The sequence below is a fragment of the Channa argus genome, chromosome 12 (assembly GCF_033026475.1).
Source record: "Channa argus isolate prfri chromosome 12, Channa argus male v1.0, whole genome shotgun sequence".
NCBI classification, from domain to species: Eukaryota; Metazoa; Chordata; class Actinopteri; order Anabantiformes; family Channidae; genus Channa; species Channa argus.
This window is the reverse complement of record NC_090208.1, coordinates 25,565,995-25,588,954: the sequence shown is the minus strand read 5'-3', so window position 1 is coordinate 25,588,954 and position 22,960 is coordinate 25,565,995. Positions and strand designations below refer to the sequence as shown.

Below are 22,960 nucleotides of genomic sequence, written 5' to 3'. Positions count from 1 at the left end.
GGAAGGGCATCCGGCGTACAAACTGTGCCAAATCAACATGCGGACAATGATCCACTGTGGCGACCCTGAACTCGCGGGATAAGCCGATAGGACAAAAAATAAAAATAAAAATTAATAATATTAAATGTTTCCTTTAGTGAGCTGTAGGGTTCCTGTAAGTGTAGTAATATGTCATCTGCATAAAGACTAATTTTGTGATGTGTATTTGTGTCCTGGATTCCTTTAATTCTGACATTTTGTCATATGGCTGCTGCTAGCAGTTCTATAAAGATGGCAAATAAAGATGGAGAGAGTGGGCATCCCTGTCTGAGGTGACCCCATTTGAGATTACAGTGGCCCTGGGTGCAGCGTATAGTGTTTTTATCCAGTGGATGAAGGACTCTCCGAAACCAAATTGTGAAGGATGCTGAAAAGAAATGTCCAGTTAACTTTATCAAATGCTTTTTCTGCGTCTAATGATACAATTATGGTTTTAGTTTGTTTTTGTTGTGACTGGGTGATTAAGTTAAATAGTCTCTGGACATTGTCTGATGAGTTCCTGTTTTTGATGAATCCTGTTTGGTCTGGGTGGACTATCATGGGGTGAGTGTCTCTCTTGTAGTAGCTAGTGCTTTGGTGATGATCTTTAGATCTGTGTGGATAAGTGAGAGAGGCCGGTACCTGGAGGGATGGGTTGGGTCTTTGTTGGGTTCTAGTAGAAGGGTCATGATGGCTGTATTCATGTGTGTAGGTATTGTTGAGGTAGATTTTATTTTTGTGGTTACTCTGTAAAATAATGGAAGTGTTTGTAGAACTCTGCTGGAAATCCATCTGCTGTACACACACACACACACACATCGTCATCATCATCATCCCATCATCATCATCATCATCAACAGTGTGAACATACAGCAGTATAAAGTGGCTTTACCCCACAACCCCCACCGTTACTGAACCAGCAAGCCATATGGTCGATCACAGATTGTTTGCTGTCCACGTGGGCCCTTCCCACTGGATTAGGGAGAGAGGAAAGATTTTGTAGACATTGTAAACACAGAAGAATACTGACATTCCTACTTTATTTAAACTTGAGCAGTTGAAGGAATAGTGTGGCCCACATACTCAGATCCAGGTGTGAGACCTTTTTCTGTGTAAAAAACTATCAGCTGCCCTAATTGGATGAGTGTTTTGACAGATGACTGCTCTTTAGAGAGGAAATTGGAGGAGACGTTAAGCAAATTACGTCCAGGGGAAGGTTAATGAAACTGAAAAGGCCTGTAAGGTGAAAGGGCAGTGCCTATTGTGTGTTTCCATTAGTGATGAATGCAAAATCTGCAGTGATTTATTTTGTTCAGGTAAATGAATTTACATTTAAAGCAGCACAGTGCAACCTTTGCGAGATTTAAAAAACACAATCGCCCTCTTACAAAAGGAAAATTAAATTTGTGGGCTGGATGTACATGCTCCAATCACCAGTTTGATCAGTTAAAATATTCTGAGCACGTAGAGAATTTCTGCACACCCAAGAGGATATTTTTGCTTGACAATGATCCCATTTTATGTTATATAACTTTGTGAAGTTATAATGAATAACAGAGTAACTGTGTTACTTCACCAGCACTTGTGCTTTGTCTGGAATTATGATTCGGGCTGTTTGCAATTATACAATAATACCTTCAATATTATAACCATTATAATAGAAATGTATAATGCAGTATTAATGGAGTCTCACGTTGTTAGATTACATGTAAAATCAAAGACAGGACAAGAATCATACAACCAGAGGTGTCAATCTGTTAAATAAATATGCTTGTTGTCAATGAAATTTAGTATATTCAAAAACTAACCTGGTTCCATCCTAAATCCAAAGTAATTTGTGCCAATTGTACAGGTTTTCTGTGTAGCCATCTTTGGTGTTGTATATTCTTTGGTACTTGAATCACTGCTATTTTCATTGTACTATTATAACTGATTTCAGCAGGACATGTCCTTAACATATCTGAATCCTTTTAAATGTATTATCATTTCTTTTTATGTTTAAACTAAATTAACCACGAAAGTCAGATTTAGCCTAATATTCAGTAACTAAAAATAGTCAATAGTGTATTTTTTCGGTATTTGACATATATGATATTTAGCTTTTTGACTTTTTAGCTTTTAAGTATGAGACAGGAAATCAAATAATAGATACGAGAGTGTACTCGAAGACTGTGAGCTAACTCATGGTTATTTTACCAACTTGGAACTGGATCCAAAGTTCCACCACTTCTCAAAACGCAAACCTTCCCTGAACAGAAGCAGTTACAGATAATAGATGGATGGATAACAAGTAGTGGTTTAGATTCAGGCCTTTAAAAGTGCACCTGTGATTGTCTGTTGTACACTGTTGTATTCAATAGCTATGTTGTGTTATGTTTGATATTTGTTGGGGTATTCACTTCTCTTCATTTTGTCACAAAAGGAACTACATTGTGTTACTTGCTTGGTTTATATTCATTCATTCATAGAAAAATCCAAAGCTACTTTCTCATGTGGTTTGTATGACACAGTCAACAATGAGGAGTATTTTACTCTTTCACTACCATATTCAGTGAAAGCGTATTGTTTGGGTGATATTTTCAACAATGTGGTTATTGTGTGAGTCATGACTTTGAGTACTGCAAAGAGAATGGGGACATTTACCTCACTGATGTCAACAAACAAAGACATCCACAATATATTAACATACATCTGACCTTGGATGTGATGGAAACTGACTTTTATGGGACTAGATGTCTAAAACTTCTGTCAACAGCACGCTGTGAATTCTGTGTGCAATCTACTGCCATGAAAAGGTCTGTGTGGCTTAAATTTGCATTCAGCCTACTAGGATCAATACAATCCTGCTCTAGGCTACAGACAGACATAGCTCTGCATTAGCAAAACACAGTCCTCGCTTCCCTTAAACAGTCCATGACATGGGGTGTGGTGATCCTGATGTCAAATAAAGGCACTGTGGTGGATGGATCAAAGTCTGAATTGCAGTACACCAGTCACCAGTGGGGGTCAAATCATATAATGAGCACCAGTATTCATAGTGTGGTTAGCGTGTGATTTCTATGTTTCCGCTGTTTTACTGTAGATAGGGAGAAATGTTGATCAGCTTTCCACCACAGTTGCTTCAGTACATAAATCATATGTTGAAATCACTGGTTCAGGCAGTGACACGAATTTATTAAATTATTCTCATTCACCCACCAGTGACCGTGCCTGTAATGCAAAGTGATCACTGGACCCACCGAGAGCAACTTGGGATTCAGCGTGCCGCCCAATGACACTTTGATATGTGGGAAAGTACCAGGAGTTGAACCAATGACCATATGGTCTGTGGGCGGCCTCACCCACTGAGCTACAGCCCCCCCCTGCTTTCGTAGGCCACATCATGACTGCATGTGTAAAATTACAGAATGCAGCCATCACAAATATTTGACAATGTATACTGTGCAGATCTGTCTGTTAGTATTATTCATCATGGCAAATGTTAAATAATACAAGAATGACCTCCAACTGCTAAGGACAATAATGTGATATGCACTGCAACAGGCTTTTAAGTGGACCTTGATTTGGGAATGTCGGCTGCTGTGAAATTTAAAAGTGTGAAAATGTAACGAAATTGACGGGAGCCATTGACACAGAGGAAAAAAAATGATTGCGAGTCCTTTGTAGCACATGTTAATTTGACAAGCATTGCATATGAGAACACTATATTTGCAAATATTGGCTTCATATCAGTCCATGTGTACTGTCTGAGCTATTTCCCCCTTCCTCTTTTGGCATGCTGCTGTGTGCCGACCACCCTCTATTTCCTCACTCTCTCTAAATGCATAGCTGGGCCGGTGGGTGTAAAAATAGCTGGTGGGGGGGGGGGGGGGGGATGCTAGTCAATGGTCAGGGAGTTGGAATGAGCAATGAGCTTGCACTGTGCTGGCAGCAGTACTCAGACCCAGTCAAGTCCATTCAAGTGGTGCAACAGGCACAGGACCCTGCTGAGGCCAAAGGGAACTAAGGTTTGGCTGAGACTCGGGGAGTTGCCCCAACTTCCGTATGCTCGCCAGGAAGATATTTAGGGGGAGGGTAAGGGAAGCCGAGACAACAAGTGGATTATCAGAGTGATTAAATCCACTACTGATGGCATAGACTGTACCTTGCACTATGGGCAACACGGCCATGTGTAAAGTGTGTGGCTCAGACAAGGGCCTGCAGACAACTAGGAGCCATTCTAACCTGGACAAAAATGCTTTGCCAGAATACTTCTGTGCGGAGCATTTTCCTGTGCAGCCTCCACTGATGCTGGTAAGAACTTGCAGAGTCAGGTACAGCACAGACACCTGGGACACTTGTCCCAGTGCTTTAATGAATGGTATTTTAGGGTAACTTTTTGTAAGCAAAAGCTGTGAAGCGCTTAGATGTTGCTGTCAGCTCTAACGTTTAAATGCTATTTTTATCTTTGTTTCAAGCTTGATGACACAATTCTGCTTCTCACTGTTAAACTTTTTGGATCAAGTATTGATTTGCACCTTGCTGAAGCAGACAAACAAAAGTTTGAGTTTTTTTAGATGAGTGTTAGAACTGGTGTGTAAATGTGTGTAAATCTGTATGCCTGTGTTTATGTATGTGTGTGTGTGTGTGTGTGTGTGTGTGTGATGAGACAGGGTGTTGCTTTCTCCTCTCCACTTATAGGTCTGTGTGACATTTTTGTTCTTAACGTATCCCTGCAGCCACCACTCTAGTGGCAAATTTGAAAAACAACATAATGACTTTAACAGCATGCTGCACAGCCACAGAGTCCTAATGTCGTGTTTTTATTAGATTAGATTAGATCAGTACAGCATAAAAATATGTTATTTGGATGACATCAGTTTATTAGTAGCTAAATAAGATTTCTTAATTCAGGTGACACCTTGGAGACAGTTGTTGACCTGTCTTTATAGCTTACATATCCCTACATGTCTGTATATTCCAGGAATTACAGTTTGGATATATTAGAATAATGTGTCTCACGCTCTAAATCATCTGCTGCTAGTCTGTTCAAATGTCTACATCTATTGCTCTCGTCTGTATCTTTACTTGCACTGTCAAAATGGTTTGCATCGCATTCAGACAACTTGTAGAACTAAAGAAGCTGAACCTGAAAAAGTTGTAGGTTGCACTTTGCCTGATGTCACCCACTGACTGGCATACAGGTCCAGACTGCTGGTATTTAACCATGTGTAGGAGGAGGACGAGGCCTGCAGTGATTTGTGGCGGCACAGGTTCCAGCTGAGCACCTGTCAGGATAAACACCAAGAGTTGGGGTGGTTGTGATTTAAAAGAAATCAAAGTTTGGCAAAGTTTGCTGCTCCACTCACATGACATGCAGTACTTCTCCCCCTGCAACACATATCCAACATACCCACTGCTTTTAGCCTTTCATCATGGAGCTTCTCCTTACAGTGACCTTCGTATGTTGGGCTTGATGTTTTTCTTGTTGGCATCAATAAGGTCAAAACCTACTATACGTTTTCATGATGCATCCAGGTCCTAGCACTGTTATAGTGAGCTGAAATTCTGACACTGGACATATTGAAATGTCGGATCATAACATTATCAGGTGTGTTACCAACATAGCCTTAATGAAACACTGTAGTTCCTTTGCAAAAGTGTCATTCTGACATCTCTGTGCTGATGGTCACATTTACTTGAACATTTCTCCTCTTCTCGCTCACATTCTGTTTTTAGACACACTCTAAAGAGCTGTCTTGACCTGTGTACCTTTCTCACGTTGCCATATTCATGTGCAGCTTTGCAGGGAGGTCATGTCCTCCTACTCCTGACTTAGTAAATACAACTTCTGACACAATATTAGGTTAGAATTTTAAGTATTGTGACAGTATTTTAAGACGTCACATTAAAATAATTTGTTTAAATATCTTATCCTACAGTAGACCAGAACATTTTTTCATATCGGCACACAGTATACAAACAGTATGTATAGCTGTACATACTGGACTTCCTTCCACCAGCCATATACATCTTGCACTGATGGACTGTCCTAATGGTGCTCTGGGGACTGCCCTGATTGACTGAGGACAGCTTGTGGTCATCTTCAAATCACTTCACTATATTTCTTTGCATTTACATTTACATTTAATCCTTTAGCAGATGCTTTCAAGCATTTATGCAGGTCAGCTGATTATGGTGGTAATGGCAGGGACATTGTGTGTGAAAACATCAGGACCTGCTATAGTTCTAGCGGATGCCAAGTAAAAATGACACTCATTGAAGTAGGATGAAAAGCCCATGTAGCTAAATGTGTGGCGTATTATTTTTCAGTAATGATTAATGGTTGCATTCACTGTAGTCCTTTGTCTAACACTGTGGGTGTGTTCATGTGTCCAATACAAGCCTTTTAATATCAGAAACACCCAAACGGAGCCAGCAGCAATGGAAGAAGTGCAGTTGCTAGTAAACAGAGATTCTGTTATCCTGTCCTGACAGCAAGGAATAGAATGTGTTCCTTCAACCACATCAACAAGAACACATGTGACTTATGTGTGTTTGTGAGTAAGAGTGTGGGGTATATCCCCACACTCTTACTCTTACGCTTGGCCTAATGAAAAAAATAACTGCAAATGTAACTAGTAAAATAAAAAGGTTTAAAGTTAGAATTGGATTTAGTTAAAATGAAAGATTTGGAAATGAATTGGAAAGTTAACGGCCGATTTATAACCAGTCGAGCGCAGGAGAACTCTGACCGACATTATCAAGTAAATATAGCTAATGTTAACGGGCTAATGCTAGCAAACGTTCGGCAGCTACAGAGCAAGTTTAGCATTACGTTGGAGTTTGTGTTTATCTCATAAATGTAAGTCCAGTATTTGCCCTTCTTTTAGCTCTCTGGGGTTGATTAACAGCCTAATGCTCTGCTGTGTTGGCCAGCTAATGTTGAGCAGTCAGCAACGCTGGCGTACAAATCACAAGGTTAGCTTCCGAGCTCCTCACATAGCCTTAGCTTAGCTGTGTTTGCTCACTAATGTGAACGTAAAGCAATGAGCGAACGTTAAGGTTGCATTGAAATGTTGGCTAAGCAAACAAAATCTTAACGAACAAGCAGCTTGTTCATGAGTTGCTTTATTCTTTTTTATGACACAATTAGTGATAAACATACCTCAACCAAGAATTGTTCAGTCAGGATGTTAGCTTTCTATCTATATTTACTAGTGTGTCTGTGTGTGCAGGTCACATATTAAATATGAGCAGTGACTTACACATCGAGAACACATGCATATGATAAGCCAGTATCAGTAACAAGTGATGCGCTGATGACAGACAGCTCCAAACGATCTGTCTGTCTCCTTTGCCTGCTCTCCTCGCTCTGCAGACAGACAGAAAACCACGTCGTCATGGTAACCAGGGTAGTGGTTGGAAGGTTTAGGATAGGGTTTTGCATTATTGATGCTTCTTACACTCTACAAATGAAGACAGTATCTTTTTAAATGAATGTTTAATGTAATGTGATGGTGGAGGAGCTTGAGGACTGTGGATTGTCACGCTTGGCCGGTTTGATTAAGTCTCGAAGCAATCTGGCTGTCTAGACACAAGCAGGAACATAGGCCTGAACAGACGTGTATATATAACATTTTTATATATGATAGACAGGTATGATACAACCAGTGTTATTGGGGGCATTTTTCCTCATTTAACTTGATCTAACTCTGTTCTAAACTGTTCTTTTTAATAGAGGTCACCTTCAAGCTTGACTAATGGGCTTTTATTTACTTTTTTTTATTTCTTGGTGTTAGCAGTTTTTCTGACCTGCATAGCAAATTCAAAGCCCTTCTCCATCAAAAAGATGAACAAATTGACTAAGCTTCTTATAACCAGGAGTTATGAAACAATTACTGCAGGACGATGGCTGCCACAATTTTCCCTTTCTTTCCAATCTTACGTGTTTTCCATTCAAAAGTCCCGCTTGCCAGAATCCTGTTGGTCTAAATGTCACTATAGCAACCTGCCCGTCGCAGAAAAATGATTAGGGCAAGGTCTTGCATAATGTGGCTTGGCAGTTCTGAGGGGGATGTGAGGATATCATCAGACTGACGTGATTGTGGTAATAGCTGCTTTGTGCAGCACTGCTAGAAAATCATGCTACCAATGTGAGAACATGTACTGTACATTTTTTTTTGTAATTACAGCCTTGATAAATCAAACAGAGATTGTTTAATGTAACTCTCTATCTTCATTAGTTTCTGTATGTTTGCTTAAAGTAGGCCTACATGGGCATGAATCAGTGGCTTCCTTTAATTGCGTGTAATACAATGAGAAGCAATACGGTCCTTTGAAGTGATTAAGTTGGTAATGCAGAAAGCTGTGCTTGCTGTCAGTGACTGATGCAGTGCAGTTCTCTGCAGCAGCCAGTCAGCAGCTGACTGCAGGTCAGTCACAAACACCAGACCAGTGCTATTTGTATGTGAATGCAGTCTACATCAGTGCTGCAGTGTCAATGCGTGTTTAGTACATCATCAGAACAGCATCCTTTTACCCGATCCTTGGGAAAGTGGCACCAGAGTAATACTATAGATGGCAGAAGGTCAAACAAAAAAAAAGTCTGTCATTATTACAAAGCTTGCTAATGAGCATTTTAAACTATGGCCTTGATGGTCAATGGGAGATGAGTTCTTAGCGTAAAAACAAACATCTGCTGGGCTGTTAAAGAGAAAGTCCGTGAGTCCTGCTCAAGTCTGGTCCCACAGTATTTTTGTATCTGACCTCTGACCTCCCTCTGGAAGGAGAAATGCTGTTTAAACGAAGTAAAACACAAACATCACACTGTTTTTCCACAGGAGGCGCAAAGAGCTGAGGGCTTCTAACAGGCTGTATGGGAGCCAGGATTTAGCTTTAGTGAGAGCACCAAGAGGAAAACGCTGAATCATTCTGCCTCCTTACAGACCTGGTCTGTTTCCAACTGCAGCTCACTGAGCATCCAATAGCAGGCAGGGGACATGTCCTTCCCAACCAGGAACATTCACATTATTTTGTGATTAGGAGAAGCTATTTGTGTAACTATAGTTGCAGTCGTTGCAGATAGTAGTTTAAAAACTGTGATATGTGATATTTTACCTGATGTCAAAAGTAAACTTTAATAAATCCACATTTCATTAGTAGAAAGCCAAAACATGCTTACTGTACATTTGACATAACACATTAAAAAGCTGTGTCATAGTCATTTTGGATACACATTGTTGTGTAGAATGGTAGCTTGAGATTAAATTCATAGTTTCCAGACCTTAGAAATATGCTGGGCTGATGATTTCTCCTCTTATTCTGAGTGACTGAAAAATGCTATTTGACAATGAACAATGGATCTAAGTTGTTCTTATTGTCAGGAAATACAGTCTTATTGACTGCATAGCTATTTTGTTCATTTATCACGGATTAAACAGAAGAGGTCCAAGAATTGGTCATTCTGGGACACTGGTCAACATGTCCTGTAACTTTCGCAGAACTTTGTTCATTCTCTTATCATCACTTCTAGGCATTTGCCTTTGTATTAAATGAGAATTGCTTTGAAAAGCAGACATAGTGTGTCATAACTGTTTAGCACATACTTAAAAACTAGTCACTTCCAATTTTACAGCAATTAGGTCGGGACTGACTTTAAAAAAAGAAAAGTGGCCCATTCAGGCACAGTGGATAAATTATAAACTTTAATTACAATTTAATTTTACCACCATTGGCAACGTGTTATGATTTGAACATTAAGTAGATTATTTTTGAAAATGTCTTTCTTGTGTGTTTTCCAGTCGGACAGTAACACCAGTTTCCTGCGGGCGGCAAGGGCGGGGAACATTGACAAGGTTCTGGAATATCTGAAAGGAGGAGTGGACATCAGCACCTGCAATCAGGTAGGGGACAGATTCATTGGTTGTCTGTCACAATACCCACACACACCTACATGTACCCTAATTCCTGGCTAAACAATACAGTCAAATATAAGTGTTATATACTGTATTTTGGTGCAATTTAATGTAAAAATGGTGTAGACCGTAAAACCAAAACAGTCAGCGGAAATGTGCTAAAATGCTCCCTGGAGCTGAAAGGACTTGCAGAGTTAATTAAAATGCTTTGTGAATTTGTCACTACGAGCAACCTATTTTTACCATCCATAATCATCTGACCCATTTTTGAGAATATTTATGAGGACAACTTTAACTGCGGACAGTATCCTGGCCACAGATGGAAGAAACTTTGAGTGGTTCATTGCCCTCAAACCAATCGGTAGAAAACATTTGACAATGACAAAAACAATGAACATTTAACACATAATTGTCTGACAGCTATGACTGTTTCTTACAAAAAGCATGTTTTAAATGCTTTTTATATGGCAACAATAGCCAGATGATATCACATGCTAGTCTGCATGTGCTACCTACCACTCATCTGCTTACAAACATTTTATATTATTAATTAATGTAAATGCCACAGCAGTGTGTTTGATCCGAGTTTCTTTATTTAGGTCTAGTGATGATCTAGTCTCCTCTAAGCCCAATAGTATTCCAATCACTGGCAAGGAGGCAGAAGAGGAGTAGTAGAGAGCAGGGTTACAAACAGTCCCAACCTGGCAACAGTCAGGAATGTCCAGCCTGGTAAACAAAGTCCCATGGAGTGGACATATAACATTTGCTGGTGGCTCTGTGTTGTGTGGGAGGTCTTATCATGTAACACTGAACACTTGTGCCCTTGAAGATATAATGAGCTCTAATGTTTGAGTTTTTCTTCAGAAGCTGAGCTTCTGACCAAGTGACAAGGAAACCGGTGTCACCGGTTAAACAAGTTGTAACGGGGTATGTGTATTAGCTGGATAACTCTAAATAATAGCTTTATCACCCAGCTACACAAATGCCACTGCTGATGCAGATCTGCAAGTGCACTTTTGTTTCACCTTGCATATTTCTTTATTGCCCACAGGAGTTTAAAGCAAATGTATAGCTGAGATTGAAAGTTCATTGGTCCTAATGTAAAAGAAATCATATTGTTTAATATGTTTAATAGTTTGGGCGACTGTGGCACAGGAAGGTAGAGCGGTTGTCCACCAGTCTCACAGTTGTTGGTTCAATCCCCGGCTCCTCCAGTCACATATCAAAATGTCCTTGAGCAAGACACTAAACCCCAACTTAGTTGCTTCTGGTGAGTGTTGGCCAGCTGCATAGCAGCTCCCCCATCAGTGTGAATGGGTGAATAAGAAGCAGTGTAAAGCGCTTTGAGTGCCAATAGGTAGAAAAGCGCCATATAAGTGCAGAACATTTACCATTTAATATCCATTTACAAGCTTTTTAAGAAACTGCAAAGAGACCTACCTGTCTTGTTGGCTCAGCACATAGCTCAGCACTAGAGGTGTATTTTTGCAAAACTCAGTAAGAGTGGGTTCACTTGAAGACAACCCTTATATTTTAATCCTGATGTTATATTACATGGGGAAATTGATGTTACTGGAAGGCAGTTGCAACTTTGGTTTCAAATTCTAAAAGCTTCTTCGTGTGACCACTTCACAGATGTTGACTATACATTCAATACAACTCATGAGTTTACTGTGTTGTATAAAAAAAACAGGGCAGGTAATAGATCAAAGTGACACAGCACCTTGCACAGGAGCACAAATGTGGTTTGTTGCACTTACTCACAGTGCATTTTCATATCAGCCATTTCAGACATTTCAAAATGAGCGTCCAGATTTGAAAAAAGAAGTGACAACTCTAGCCCAAGCTTTAAATAATTAATGGAACATTCCCCAGTAACCAAAACAGTAGCCTACTTGAAATGTCAGAGTAAAGATACATGGATGACAGTATAATCAAAGGAGGAGACGGAACAAGTCACTTGCTCTCTGCATGGATTTACCACTGAAATCTATGGAAACATGTGAAAGTAAAATATAAAAATGTTCATTAATTGTATTTTAAAACATGATTTCAGAGCACTCGTCATTGTTCAGTGATGATTGCCAGAGTTGTTGTGGGTAAACCACCTGTCAAGATCATTTACAGTGAGTTATCAGACTTGAGGTTAAAGTTATATTGATGTTTGACTTTGAGGTCTCCTTAGAGATTCTCTCACACACATTACTCACTTTGACAAAAACACACAACCTTAATGACCCTGTCTCTGTGATGGAGTACTACTAATCTGACCAGTCTCTATTTATTAGGGACTGTTTCACTGTTGATAGTCATTTTATAATTCATACAAGCTACGCACAGCAACCCCTTCTCATCAAGTCTGATTTTGGCAAGATATATTTTAAGAAGCTAGGCAATCTTGGCAGGAATGTGTAGGTCCTTCTCTGTGGGTCTTTCTGAACGAGCCGCAGCCTGTTGCAGTTTCTCTCTCTTTCTTTTGGTGTACTTCTTTTAATTTACTCTTCCTTTTTCGTATTTCTGAGTATAGTTAAGTAACTAGTTTGTTGTGTAAAGCTTACCCTCTCTAACATTGTAGTTGGAGGGAGTTTTTCTCTATGTTTTTATCATTGGTGAAAAAGTTCTGCTTTCAAGCTGTGATCAGCACGCAAGAGATGTAAGCAGCTGGAGCCGGTTCATCTGTTTACAGTTGGGAACAGCTGATCGGGCCACAGCACACCCGCAGCGTAAATTTAAGTTTCGTTCACACTTTGAACATTGCGGAGCGACGGGAGAGCGAGGGAGAGAAAATTTGAGCTGCATCTCCAATCTCTGATTATGGGCAAGGTAAGTTCTGAGGAGTTGACTGCACTGGTGAGGAAGGAAAATGTGTTACACAAAGACGTGGATGCAGGACTGTATGCCCGACACATGCATACGTTTTGAGGGCTTCATTACAGTGCAAGCAAATCGGAGGAGAGAGAAAATCAGAAAGATGGTGTCATACTGCTTATTTTACCTTGTCTGTTCCCCAGACATCGAACTATTGGCGGTGGCCCTCCATCCATACTATATGCCCAGATAGTTCTCACACGCCATGATGATCACCGTCATACACTCGGTCACAGTAGGACACCACACCCGACATCCTCACGCCCTCTTTATGATATCTGGTGACTTCAATCTTGCAACCCTCCCCAAGACCCTCCCCAAGTTCGCTCAGTTGGTGGATTGTCACACCAGGAGGGGAGAAGACACTGAACCTGATGTATTCAAATGTTCAAGAGGCCTACAGCTCTTCTGCCCTCCCCCCCCGGGGCAGGTCTGAACACAACCTGATCCTCCTCCTGCCTGTGTACAAGCCCCTGGTTCAAGGCAGCCTCCCACCAATAAAACAGTTTAAAGATGATCTGTGCGGGTCACAAATGCCATGGAGGGATGTTACAAGGCCACGGTTTGGAAAACACTCATGAGACACATGGTGAGGACATTGCTGGATTGACAGGCTGCATTACAGACTACATTAACCTTTGTGTTGACATCTTTGTTCCAACATAAACTGCCATGGGTCAAGTGACAGGGAAGCAGTGAGTGAGGTCCAGAGATGGCTGTCAATGAAGATCCACGAGGATCTTCTCAATCTTGGACAATCCCTTCCACCCACTCCACTGCATGCTGGCTGCACAGAGGAGCACTTTCTGCCAGAGACTGATCACAGTCAAGTGCTCCAAAGAAAACCACAGGAGATCCTTTCTCCCAGTGCCCAATAAACTGTTCAACTCATACAACTTCTCTAAAAAGGAGGGGGAACCTCTCTTTTTTGTGTTTAGTAGTATTTCAGTAGTTTGTATTTGTTTATTTTGTCTATGTGGTTTCTCTTTGGTTTGGTCGAGGTGCTTTTTCTTTCTTTTCTACTTTTCTTGCGTAAAGCAGCTGCAACAAGCCAACGCAATTTACCTATGGGATCAACAAAGTTCTTTGCATTTTGAATAGAATGAATCCTAAATCTATTGCTAGCAGATAACCAGAACTTTTGACCGGGTTGGTAGCAGGGGCTGTGGCCCATTTGGCGTAGACCTAAACGGAGCGTAGTAAGGTCTGTTATGCTCTTCTCCATGCCAGATGCCAGCGTCTAACCAGCGCCGGGGCAGACGGAACTGTAACCTCAGATTCCAGGCTGGGGAATAATGGTGCTTGGTGGCCAAAGACTACTTGGAAGGGGGTCATTCCCATGGTGGCAGATGGTAAAGAGTTGTGCGCGTATTCCACCCAAACCAATTTTGTGGAGTGAGATAGTTTGGATAGATTGAATTGGACATGAGATGGCCCAATTGGCTGGGTCGGTGACATATAAACATAAATTCTCCCTGAAGCGTCTCTCTCTCTTCTGCATAGACCCGAGAACACCCCAGCTGCATGGGTTCAGACTTGTCTAAGCTGTAAGCGAGTGGCGGTGTTGTCTCACCAGTAGCAGTGAAAAAGGTTGTATCCCAAAGCTTCACTTGGCCATTAAGAAGTGACAGCACGTATGCGACCTTGGCCTGTTTGATAGAAAATGAGACAGTTGTAGTTCGAAAGTCACTTCACACCATATCTCTCCAGCGGTGGTAGCTTGGGTTCCCGGTCCGACATGATTTCAACACTCTTTCCTGTTGCTGGAGGTGGGACAGGGGCAGACACCAGAGCTGTTTTCTGCACCTGTTAGGACAGATTATACAACCTGACTTCCAGGGAGTCTAAACTGACTTCCTGGCTAATAATACCCCCCCGAACAGTTCAGTGCTACACCTGCACATTGGAGCTGGTTGCGCCAATGTTGGCCAGATGTACTGTGATGTACATTTACGTTTAGTCATTTAGCGGACGCATTTATCCAAAGTGACTGATGTTAGGTAAAAACATGTTGTGCTTACACACAAAATGGTTTTAAATGGTTTATTTAGAAAATTAGTGCAAGGACTGTAGGGTTCATCAGGTGGGGAAGACGCTCAACTAGGATCTGGGAAGACAGTTAGTAGCAGGTCTTAGCAATATGGATGAAGAACATCCTTATTGGAACTCAGAATATACTGTAGTACTGTCCAGGTGAATGCACCCAGAAGGGGACAATAGCCAATGTCTTCTTTGCCAGTCCCCAGTCTGGATAAATGCGGAGGGTTGTGACAGAGAGAAGAGGAAAGTCAAGGGTGTAGGACTGACAGTAAGGACTTTAAATGTTGGGACTGTGAGAGGGAAGGCTAGAGAGTTGGTTGACATGATGCAGAGAAGGAAGGTGGACATACTGTGTGTCCAAGAGACCAGATGGAAAGGTAGCAAGGCTAGAAGCTTAGGAGCAGGGTTCAAGTTGTTCTACCATGGGTCAGATATGAAAAGAAATGGAGTAGGAGTTATCCTGAAAGAGGAGTTTGTGAGGAAGGTTCTAGAGGGGAAAAAAGTATCAGACAGGTTGATGAGTCTGAAGCTGATGTCTGTCTGAGGCTGAGGCTGAGGATGTGAGTTAGATAAAGTGATGCAGAGCATCCCCAGAAGTGAGAGAGTGGTGATTGGTGCAGATTTCAATGGAAATGTAGGTGAAGGGAACAGAGGTTAGCTAAGAAGAAATGGGAAACACAGAGGACTGTAGAGAGAGTAGACGAGTACAGGGAGATGCAGCGTAAGGTGAAGGTAGAGGTGGCAAAGGCCAAACAAAGAGCATATGAGGACTTGTATGTTAGGTTGGACACTAAAGACAGAGAGGTGGATTTGTACAGGTTGGTGAGACAAAGAGATAGAGATGGGAAGGATGTGCAGCAGGTTAGTGTGATTAAAGATAAGGATGGAAATGTATTGACAGGTGCCAGGAGTGTGATGGGAAGATGGAAGGAGAACTTTGAAGAGTTGATGAATGAGGAAAATGAAAGAGAACGAAGAGTAGAAGAGGTGACTGGTGTGGAGCAGGAAGTAGCAAAGATTAGTAAGAGTGAATTGAGGAGGACATTGAAGAGGATGAAGAGTGGAAAGGCAGTTGGTCCTGATGACAAACCTGTGGAGGTATGGAAGTGTCTAGGAGAGGTGGAAGTAGAGTTTCTGACTAGTTTGTTTAATCTTGGAGAGAGAGATCTTGGAGAGTGAGAGGATGCTGAGGACTGGAGGAGAAGTGTACTGGTGCCTATTTGTAAGAACAAGGGAGATGAGCAGAGCTGTGGATACTACAGAGGAATAATAGCTGATGAGCCAAACAATGAAGTTGTGGGAAAGAGTAGTGGAAGCTCGGCTAAGGGCAGAAGTGAACATTTGTGAGCAGCAATATGGTTTCATGACTAGAAAGATAACAACAGATGCAGTCTTTGCTTTGAGGATGCTGATGGAGAAGTACAGAGAAGGTCAGAGGGAGTTGCATTGTGTCTTCGTAGATTTAGAGAAAGCGTATGACAGGGTGCAGAGAGAGGAGCTGTGGTATTGTATGAGGACGTCTGGAGCGGCAGAGAAGTATGTTAGAGTGGTGCAGGACATGTATGAGAGCTGTAAGACAGTGGTGAGGTGCTGTAAGCGTGACAGAGGAGTTCAAGGTGGAGGTGGGTCTCCATCAAGGATCAGCTCTGAGCCCCTTCTTGTTTGCTCTGGTGATGGACAGACTGACAGATGAGGTTAGACAAGAATCTCCATGGACTATGATGTTTGCAGATGACATTGTGATTTGTAGTGAGAGCAGAGAGCAGGTGGAGGAAAATCTAGAGAGGTGGAGGTCTGCTCTGGAAAACAGAGGAATGAAGCTTAGCTGCAGCAAGACAGAATACATGTGTGTCAATGAGAGGGACCCAGGTGGAACAGTGAGGTCACAGGGAGCAGAGGTGAAGAAGGTGCAGGACTTTAAGTACTTAGGGTCAACGGTTCAGAGCAACGGAGAGTTTAGAAAAGAGGTGAAAAGATGACCAAAGATGAGATTTATGGATGTAGTGAGAGAGGACATGAAGTTAGTTGGTGTGAGAGTAGAGGATTCAGAGGACAGAGTTAGATGGAGGCACATGATTCGCTGTGGGGACCCCTGAAAGGGAACAACTGAAAGGAAAAGAAGAAGAGGTCATGGTGAAGAGAGGTGGAAAGAGAAGGCAGTAGTTGGCCTCCGCCACGTGGCCCAGTAGAGGGGGGAGGGGAAGAACTGTCGAGTAGAGGAGAGGGAACAAAAGGAGAACAAACTGTACAGTCCAATAATCTGAGATTCTGTTCACAATCCGATGTCCAAAAACAAAGTCCAAATCCAGAGAACCAGAGACTGGGAAGCACAGAGTACAAATAACCAAGGAAGCAGACAAAGGCCGAGACAAGAAACAGAGCCAGGGCAGATAACTAGAGAGGCAGAGAAGTGGTAATAAAATACCAGATGGGACAGAGGCAAACGAGATAGGTCCAAAGGTCGATGCACAAAGTCAGGTCAAAACACAATAATGAGAATTCTGGGGAGTTGACACGTAGGGATCAGACAATCTGGCAATGAGAGAAAGAATCTGGGCTGCTTTAATAGACAGAGGGAAACACATGTGAAATCAAGTTGAGAGAGTATATCGGACTTGTTTTTTAGTTTAATTATTTAAAAGCCAGCATCTTTGATGTTATTAAGGTGGATTTTGAAGCAAAAAATTGACAAAGGTAGATTTGAACTGTTGAACAGAATAGAAAAAAACATTTCTAGGTCATATGTCGCTGCCATCAAATTCAAAATGAGCAAATGTTTAAAAAAAGAATTTAATCTTTTTGAAAATGTGATTGAGAGAGTTTCCTGATCCCTCAGCCAGGCATGCCCCCACCTGCCCCCCAAACCCAGCCACCACATGGCACTCAAAAGCCCAGGAAAGATATTAATAGAGGCCATGAGTGATTTACTACTGCATACTTCAAACATCACTATTTTCATCCATGTACTGCATATCAAGTTAAGAATAACTGGGCCATTTGTCAATGTATTTTGTCAGTTCAGATTTTAGAAAATATACCAAATCTTCTATGTGTTTTTTTCAAAATGTGTTCATGTGTTTTTTGTCCCACATTTATTTAACAACTCAGCCATCAGAGATTATTACAAGGCAGTAATGTTTGAGTGCCCTGGTTAGCACAACACCTTGGGATAGAAGATTTGTGTTTGACCAAGTACACACATATTGAAAGACACACAAACACACATAACTATTTATAACTCAATATCCAGCACTGGCTCTGCTCCACAACAGCATATCATGGCACAAGATTTAACTCAGCTTTGATAGCCAGCTTTGATATTTCAGTCTGTCTTCCCCCATGCAAGAGTAAAGGACAGTCGGTCAGATGTTTAAAAGATGAAAACAGAAAAAGAAAGATGGGTTCAGTTAGTTACAAGTCTGGAAGAGGAGGTAAACCATTCGCCGTCTCTTTGACTTTATCTTTTACTTTGTGGCTGTGGCGTCAAGTCATTTCAGGTCTGACATTTCTTCCTTTGTCCTTTTACAGAATGGTCTTAACGCACTGCACCTGGCTGCCAAGGAAGGCCATGTGGATCTGGTTCAGGAACTGTTAGACAGAGGTGCAGCAGTGGATTCAGCCACAAAGGTAAGAAAAATTTACTTCCTACTGAGCAAATTTCAGCTTCTTTTAACGAAGTTGGCAACTTCATATTTGGGAACTTTTAGTATTCTAGCTGTGACCCAAGCTCATGGAACAGCACTGGCAGAAGTGCGTTTTTTATTTATTTTTTTAATTATTTCTACTTGGTACTAAGCTTTGGCATATTATTATTTATTGTAATGATAACTGAAGTACTAAGCAGAGCATTGTGGATCTTAGCAGAGTATACAGAGCAGGAAGAGGAGCGACTAGGCAGAGTGGGTTGTTATTCAGCCTCATGAGTAGGTCTTCTACACACCAACTTGTGCTCAGCAGTTTGTATCACGTATCTCAATGTTGTTGTTTTTTTAAGATTCTGAGGGATTTAGGGTGTATAATGGTGTTTTGTCTTCTATGTCTGTTTCAACCAGAACTTAACTAAGAAACAATGACAAAGTTCACTTGCTTTTAAAAAATGACAATATGCATTTTTTTAAAGTTACCGGTGCGAGTTCTTTAAACATGGTTGCAGATTGAGAAATTTCAGAAGATAAAACTGGAAAAACAGTAGAAGATTCTTAAACAATTAAGAAGAAACCATGTAGTTCAAATGGATGTTGGTTTAACTTGTTTTAATGCACAATATTTAAGAGTAAATGCTAAAAAGGATGAAGGCAGCTTGATTGCTACCAGGTTTAGCACTGACATCATTCATTGAAATAAAAGAACGTCTACAGATGATTCAGAATGTAGAAATGAAGCTAAGGAGAAAGTAGAGCACTAAATGAAAGTGATATGTTGGCATAGTAAGGATAGACGTCTGTGGCTCAAGCAATTCTGGTCATTCCAAATACTGCAATTAGAGAAGGTCCAAACGCGTTACTGAGCTGGTTTCCAGTGTTGCAACTCTTGTTGGTGTCACTCCAGAATGCAACTACTACACTGATGCTTCACAGCAATTTATATTATTTTTTTAAAATAAAACCCAATGTCAGAAATGACAAATTTGCCTTCAGGGATTTCAAAGTCTGTACCACAAACCATTAAAGAGTGGAAAGACAAAACAGATCAAGAATCAGTAAGAAAAAAATCTGGGGAATCCTTTTTTCTAGGCAGACATAGTGTGGGCAATTAGCATGACGAGATTATACAGGGTTTCTCTCAAAATCTTATTATGGTTGTAGTGGTTTCTGACTGGGGGTGGGGGGTGAATTCTAATAAATCCTTATTTCCTGGAGGTTACAGTTTTTTTTAACAATTTTGTTCACCTTATTGATCATTATAAAGGCATTATAATTCATTATAAATCTGACGTGAGTCACATTTATATTAACATGTATCTGTATGACACAGTTATACAGAGAAATAGCAGTACAGTATCTACCATAATGATCATTTACAGCTGAATCTCCTCTAAAATTGTTTCAAACAAAGTTAAACAATATTTCCTTCAATAATTGAGGGTTTGTAGGACTGACTTTAGCCGTACATGTAGATGTCCCTAATTATTGTTTTATGATTTGGTTTAACTATGGCATGGTAAATGGTAATTTGCTTGATTTGTCTAAGTTTGCAACCCTTTTAAATGTACATGTCTACTGCACACAACCAAATTAAAATGAAATTAGATTTATTACAATACAGGTCGTTATTATGTTAAAATACTGCAATTAAAAAAATAAGGGGCTGTTGATAAAATTTTGATTAATTGCATGACTTGTAGTTAATCATGATTCAAAAAAATGTATGAACAAATAACTTTATAATCCCCAAGCAGAAATTTGTTTTACAGGAATGTATTTAATTGTCACTGATCAACCTGATAGCAAAAGGAATAAATGACTATTTAGACCTGTTGGTTCTACAACGCAGCAAACTGCTGTACCAATTAAACAGGCTGGTTGTCCAGTCCAGTACAACAGGTTAGATGGCAGTGGAAGTTTTTGTAAAATCAATGCCCATCTCTTTTTTTTCGCCACATTAATGCTTAAAAAGGAACATTTACACCACTCAATAAAATCTCGAACTGCAGATGATCAGAGTCATCACTGCAGAGAAAAGATACAATAACAGTATCATCAGCAAATTTAATGATGTGGCGGCCAGCATAGTGGCTTTGGCATTCATTTGTCTGTAGAACAAATAAAAGCAGGGAAGGAACAAAACACTGAGGGAGGAAAAAATGGTGTTTGATAAAATATTATTCACCTTCCAATGACTTTTCAGTTAGAAAGTCCATCAGCCAGTGAATTAGGCCAGTGTCAATATTAACAAAGTATTGTAGCCTGTCTGCTAAAACATGTGGCGGAATGTAGTAAAAAGTAGCAAAAAAAGGGACTTGGGCCCCTCAAGACTTTTAAGAACTAAATGTATTTAACGACCTGACCTATAGGCAAACTGGATTTGGTCCAATTTATCCTTAACAGTCTCCCAGAGTGCAGAATTAACCAATTTTTTAAAAGATTTCATAAACAGTGAAATAAGTGCCACAGGCCAATAAGCATTCAGTTACTTTGGGGGTATTGTTCTTAGGCACAGGAACAATGATCGAGTCCTTCCAAAGTTAAGGGACCTTGTGCAGCTGTATTTATATAGTTAAAAAAAAATTTAAAAATAAAACAAAAGAGGTCTGCTGAGCACAACTGCTTTTAAGAACACTCCCTCCAATGCCATCAAGGCCAGGACCTTTCCTTTCTTTTGTGGTTTGGAAGAGATTCAAGACTATGGGGTTATTGACATGCAAATAATTTTGAAAAACTGACAACTCCTCTCAAAAATCTTGAATATTAAAATGATTATAAAAGACATTGAGTTCTTTAGAAAAGTCCATGTCTGTTTTACCACTTAAAATAGCAGTACATTTCTGGGACTGCATTCAAATATCATATTTTTTGGGTGATTTACCAGATCTCAGCAGGTTTACCATTTTGTCTTTATATGTGTGCTTGCTAAATTTCAGCTACTTCTTGGCCTGTTTTGAGAGCTTCTTGTGCGGCATCATATTGCATTGATAAAAACTAATGTTCCTATGGTTGATTACATTTTTTAAAGTTTTTGAAACCCAAGGTTTATTATTAGAATAAATAGATATATAGGCAGACATTGTTTCTATCAGTCTGTTTAAATCTCCACATGCATTAATGAACATGTCCCAGTCAGTCAGAAATAAAATCAAGACTATAAAGATGTATAGAGAGAACCCAACTATTCCCCCTGGAGCAAACCATAGGCAACAGTGGAGAGGAAAAACTCCCTTTAACGGAAGAAACCTCCAGCAGAACCAGGCTCAGGGTGGACGGCCATCTGCCTTGACCGGTTGGGTGGAGTGGAAAGTGAAGAGAGAAAACAGCAGAGCAACAAAAAGCAACAACAAAACATCGGGCAGGTTGGTAGGACCAGTGGCTGCACGCTGGAAGACACACAGCTGCAAAGCTGGGGACACCTGCAGAAAGGGACAGAGAGAGGGGGACGAGGACAAAGACAACTACTGGAGAAAGAACACACATAGTTAATGTCGTACAGTGGTGACTATTCTGGGATGAGAGGAGAAGAGAGAGGGACAAGAGGAGGAAAGGAGCTCAGTGCATTGGGGGGGTGGGTCCCCCAGCAGTCTAAGCCTATAGCAGCATAACTATAACTAACTAGATGCTTTATTAAAGAGGAAGGTTTAAAGCCTAGACTTAAAAGTAGAGAGGGTGTCTGCTTCCCGAATCTGAACTGGGAGCTTCATTATTCAAATCATTATTTTAGAAATCAGTCTTGGTTATAATTTTGCTTTTCTCTGTGTTTATGTCTTTTATCAATCCAGAAAGGAAACACAGCACTTCACATAGCGTCTTTAGCTGGTCAAGCTGAAGTAGTGAAGATCCTGGTTAAACGAGGAGCTGACATCAACGCACAGTCTCAGGTGACCCTCTGCCACTTTGTTCGTTTAATGCTGCCAGGCTTCTGACAATAGCACCACTTCTGTTATTCATCACTAAAATAATGTTGGAAAGACATGCATTTATTTTAGGTTATGTTAATGATCAGTAAGTATTTATTAACAACTTGTATTTATCTTTACTCTGAAGAATGGATTCACTCCTTTGTACATGGCTGCCCAGGAGAATCACCTGGATGTGGTGCGATATCTTCTAGAGAATGGGGGGAACCAGAGCACAGCCACAGAGGTAAGAATATTGTCTTTACCACATTGACTACATTAAATTGTAGATACTGCATTTGAAATGATTATGTAATCACCACTGAACAGAAATTAAACTGTGGACTATTATTATTTCCAGTTATGTGATTATATTGTTCTTATAAATTAATTAATAAAGTTTTGATCTGAAACTCATGAGGATTTATCCTGTGCAAACAAAAATGTCAGTACCAAATTTAATCACGACAACAAGTCAAAACATAGCCTCCAACATAGCCTCTTTCTCACAACAGGAATGCAGGGATAATCTCAAAATATGGCATCACGTCAACTTCACATTCTCTATACGGGAAAGAGTAAAAACATATAA

At 40.6% G+C, this 22,960-nt stretch overlaps 1 protein-coding gene across 5 annotated transcripts in view; it reads left to right on the top strand.

Annotated features, from left to right (window-relative positions):
- Positions 1 to 3,977: 3,977 nt before the first annotated feature.
- The window catches only part of ank2b (ankyrin 2b, neuronal), an 88,929-nt gene continuing 69,946 nt past the window's right edge, over positions 3,978 to 22,960 (top strand). For 3 of the 5 annotated variants that reach the window (XM_067523809.1, XM_067523810.1, XM_067523812.1), the window contains exons 1-5: positions 3,980 to 4,311; positions 9,801 to 9,902; positions 18,351 to 18,449; positions 22,252 to 22,350; positions 22,517 to 22,615. In XM_067523809.1, coding sequence (XP_067379910.1) covers positions 4,171 to 4,311; positions 9,801 to 9,902; positions 18,351 to 18,449; positions 22,252 to 22,350; positions 22,517 to 22,615 — 540 coding nt within the window. In that variant the 5' untranslated portion in view covers positions 3,980 to 4,170. Of the gene's footprint in view, positions 4,312 to 9,800; positions 9,903 to 18,350; positions 18,450 to 22,251; positions 22,351 to 22,516; positions 22,616 to 22,960 lie in introns of all 5 variants that reach the window. The other 2 variants (XR_010915733.1, XM_067523811.1) reach the window with 2 other exon arrangements.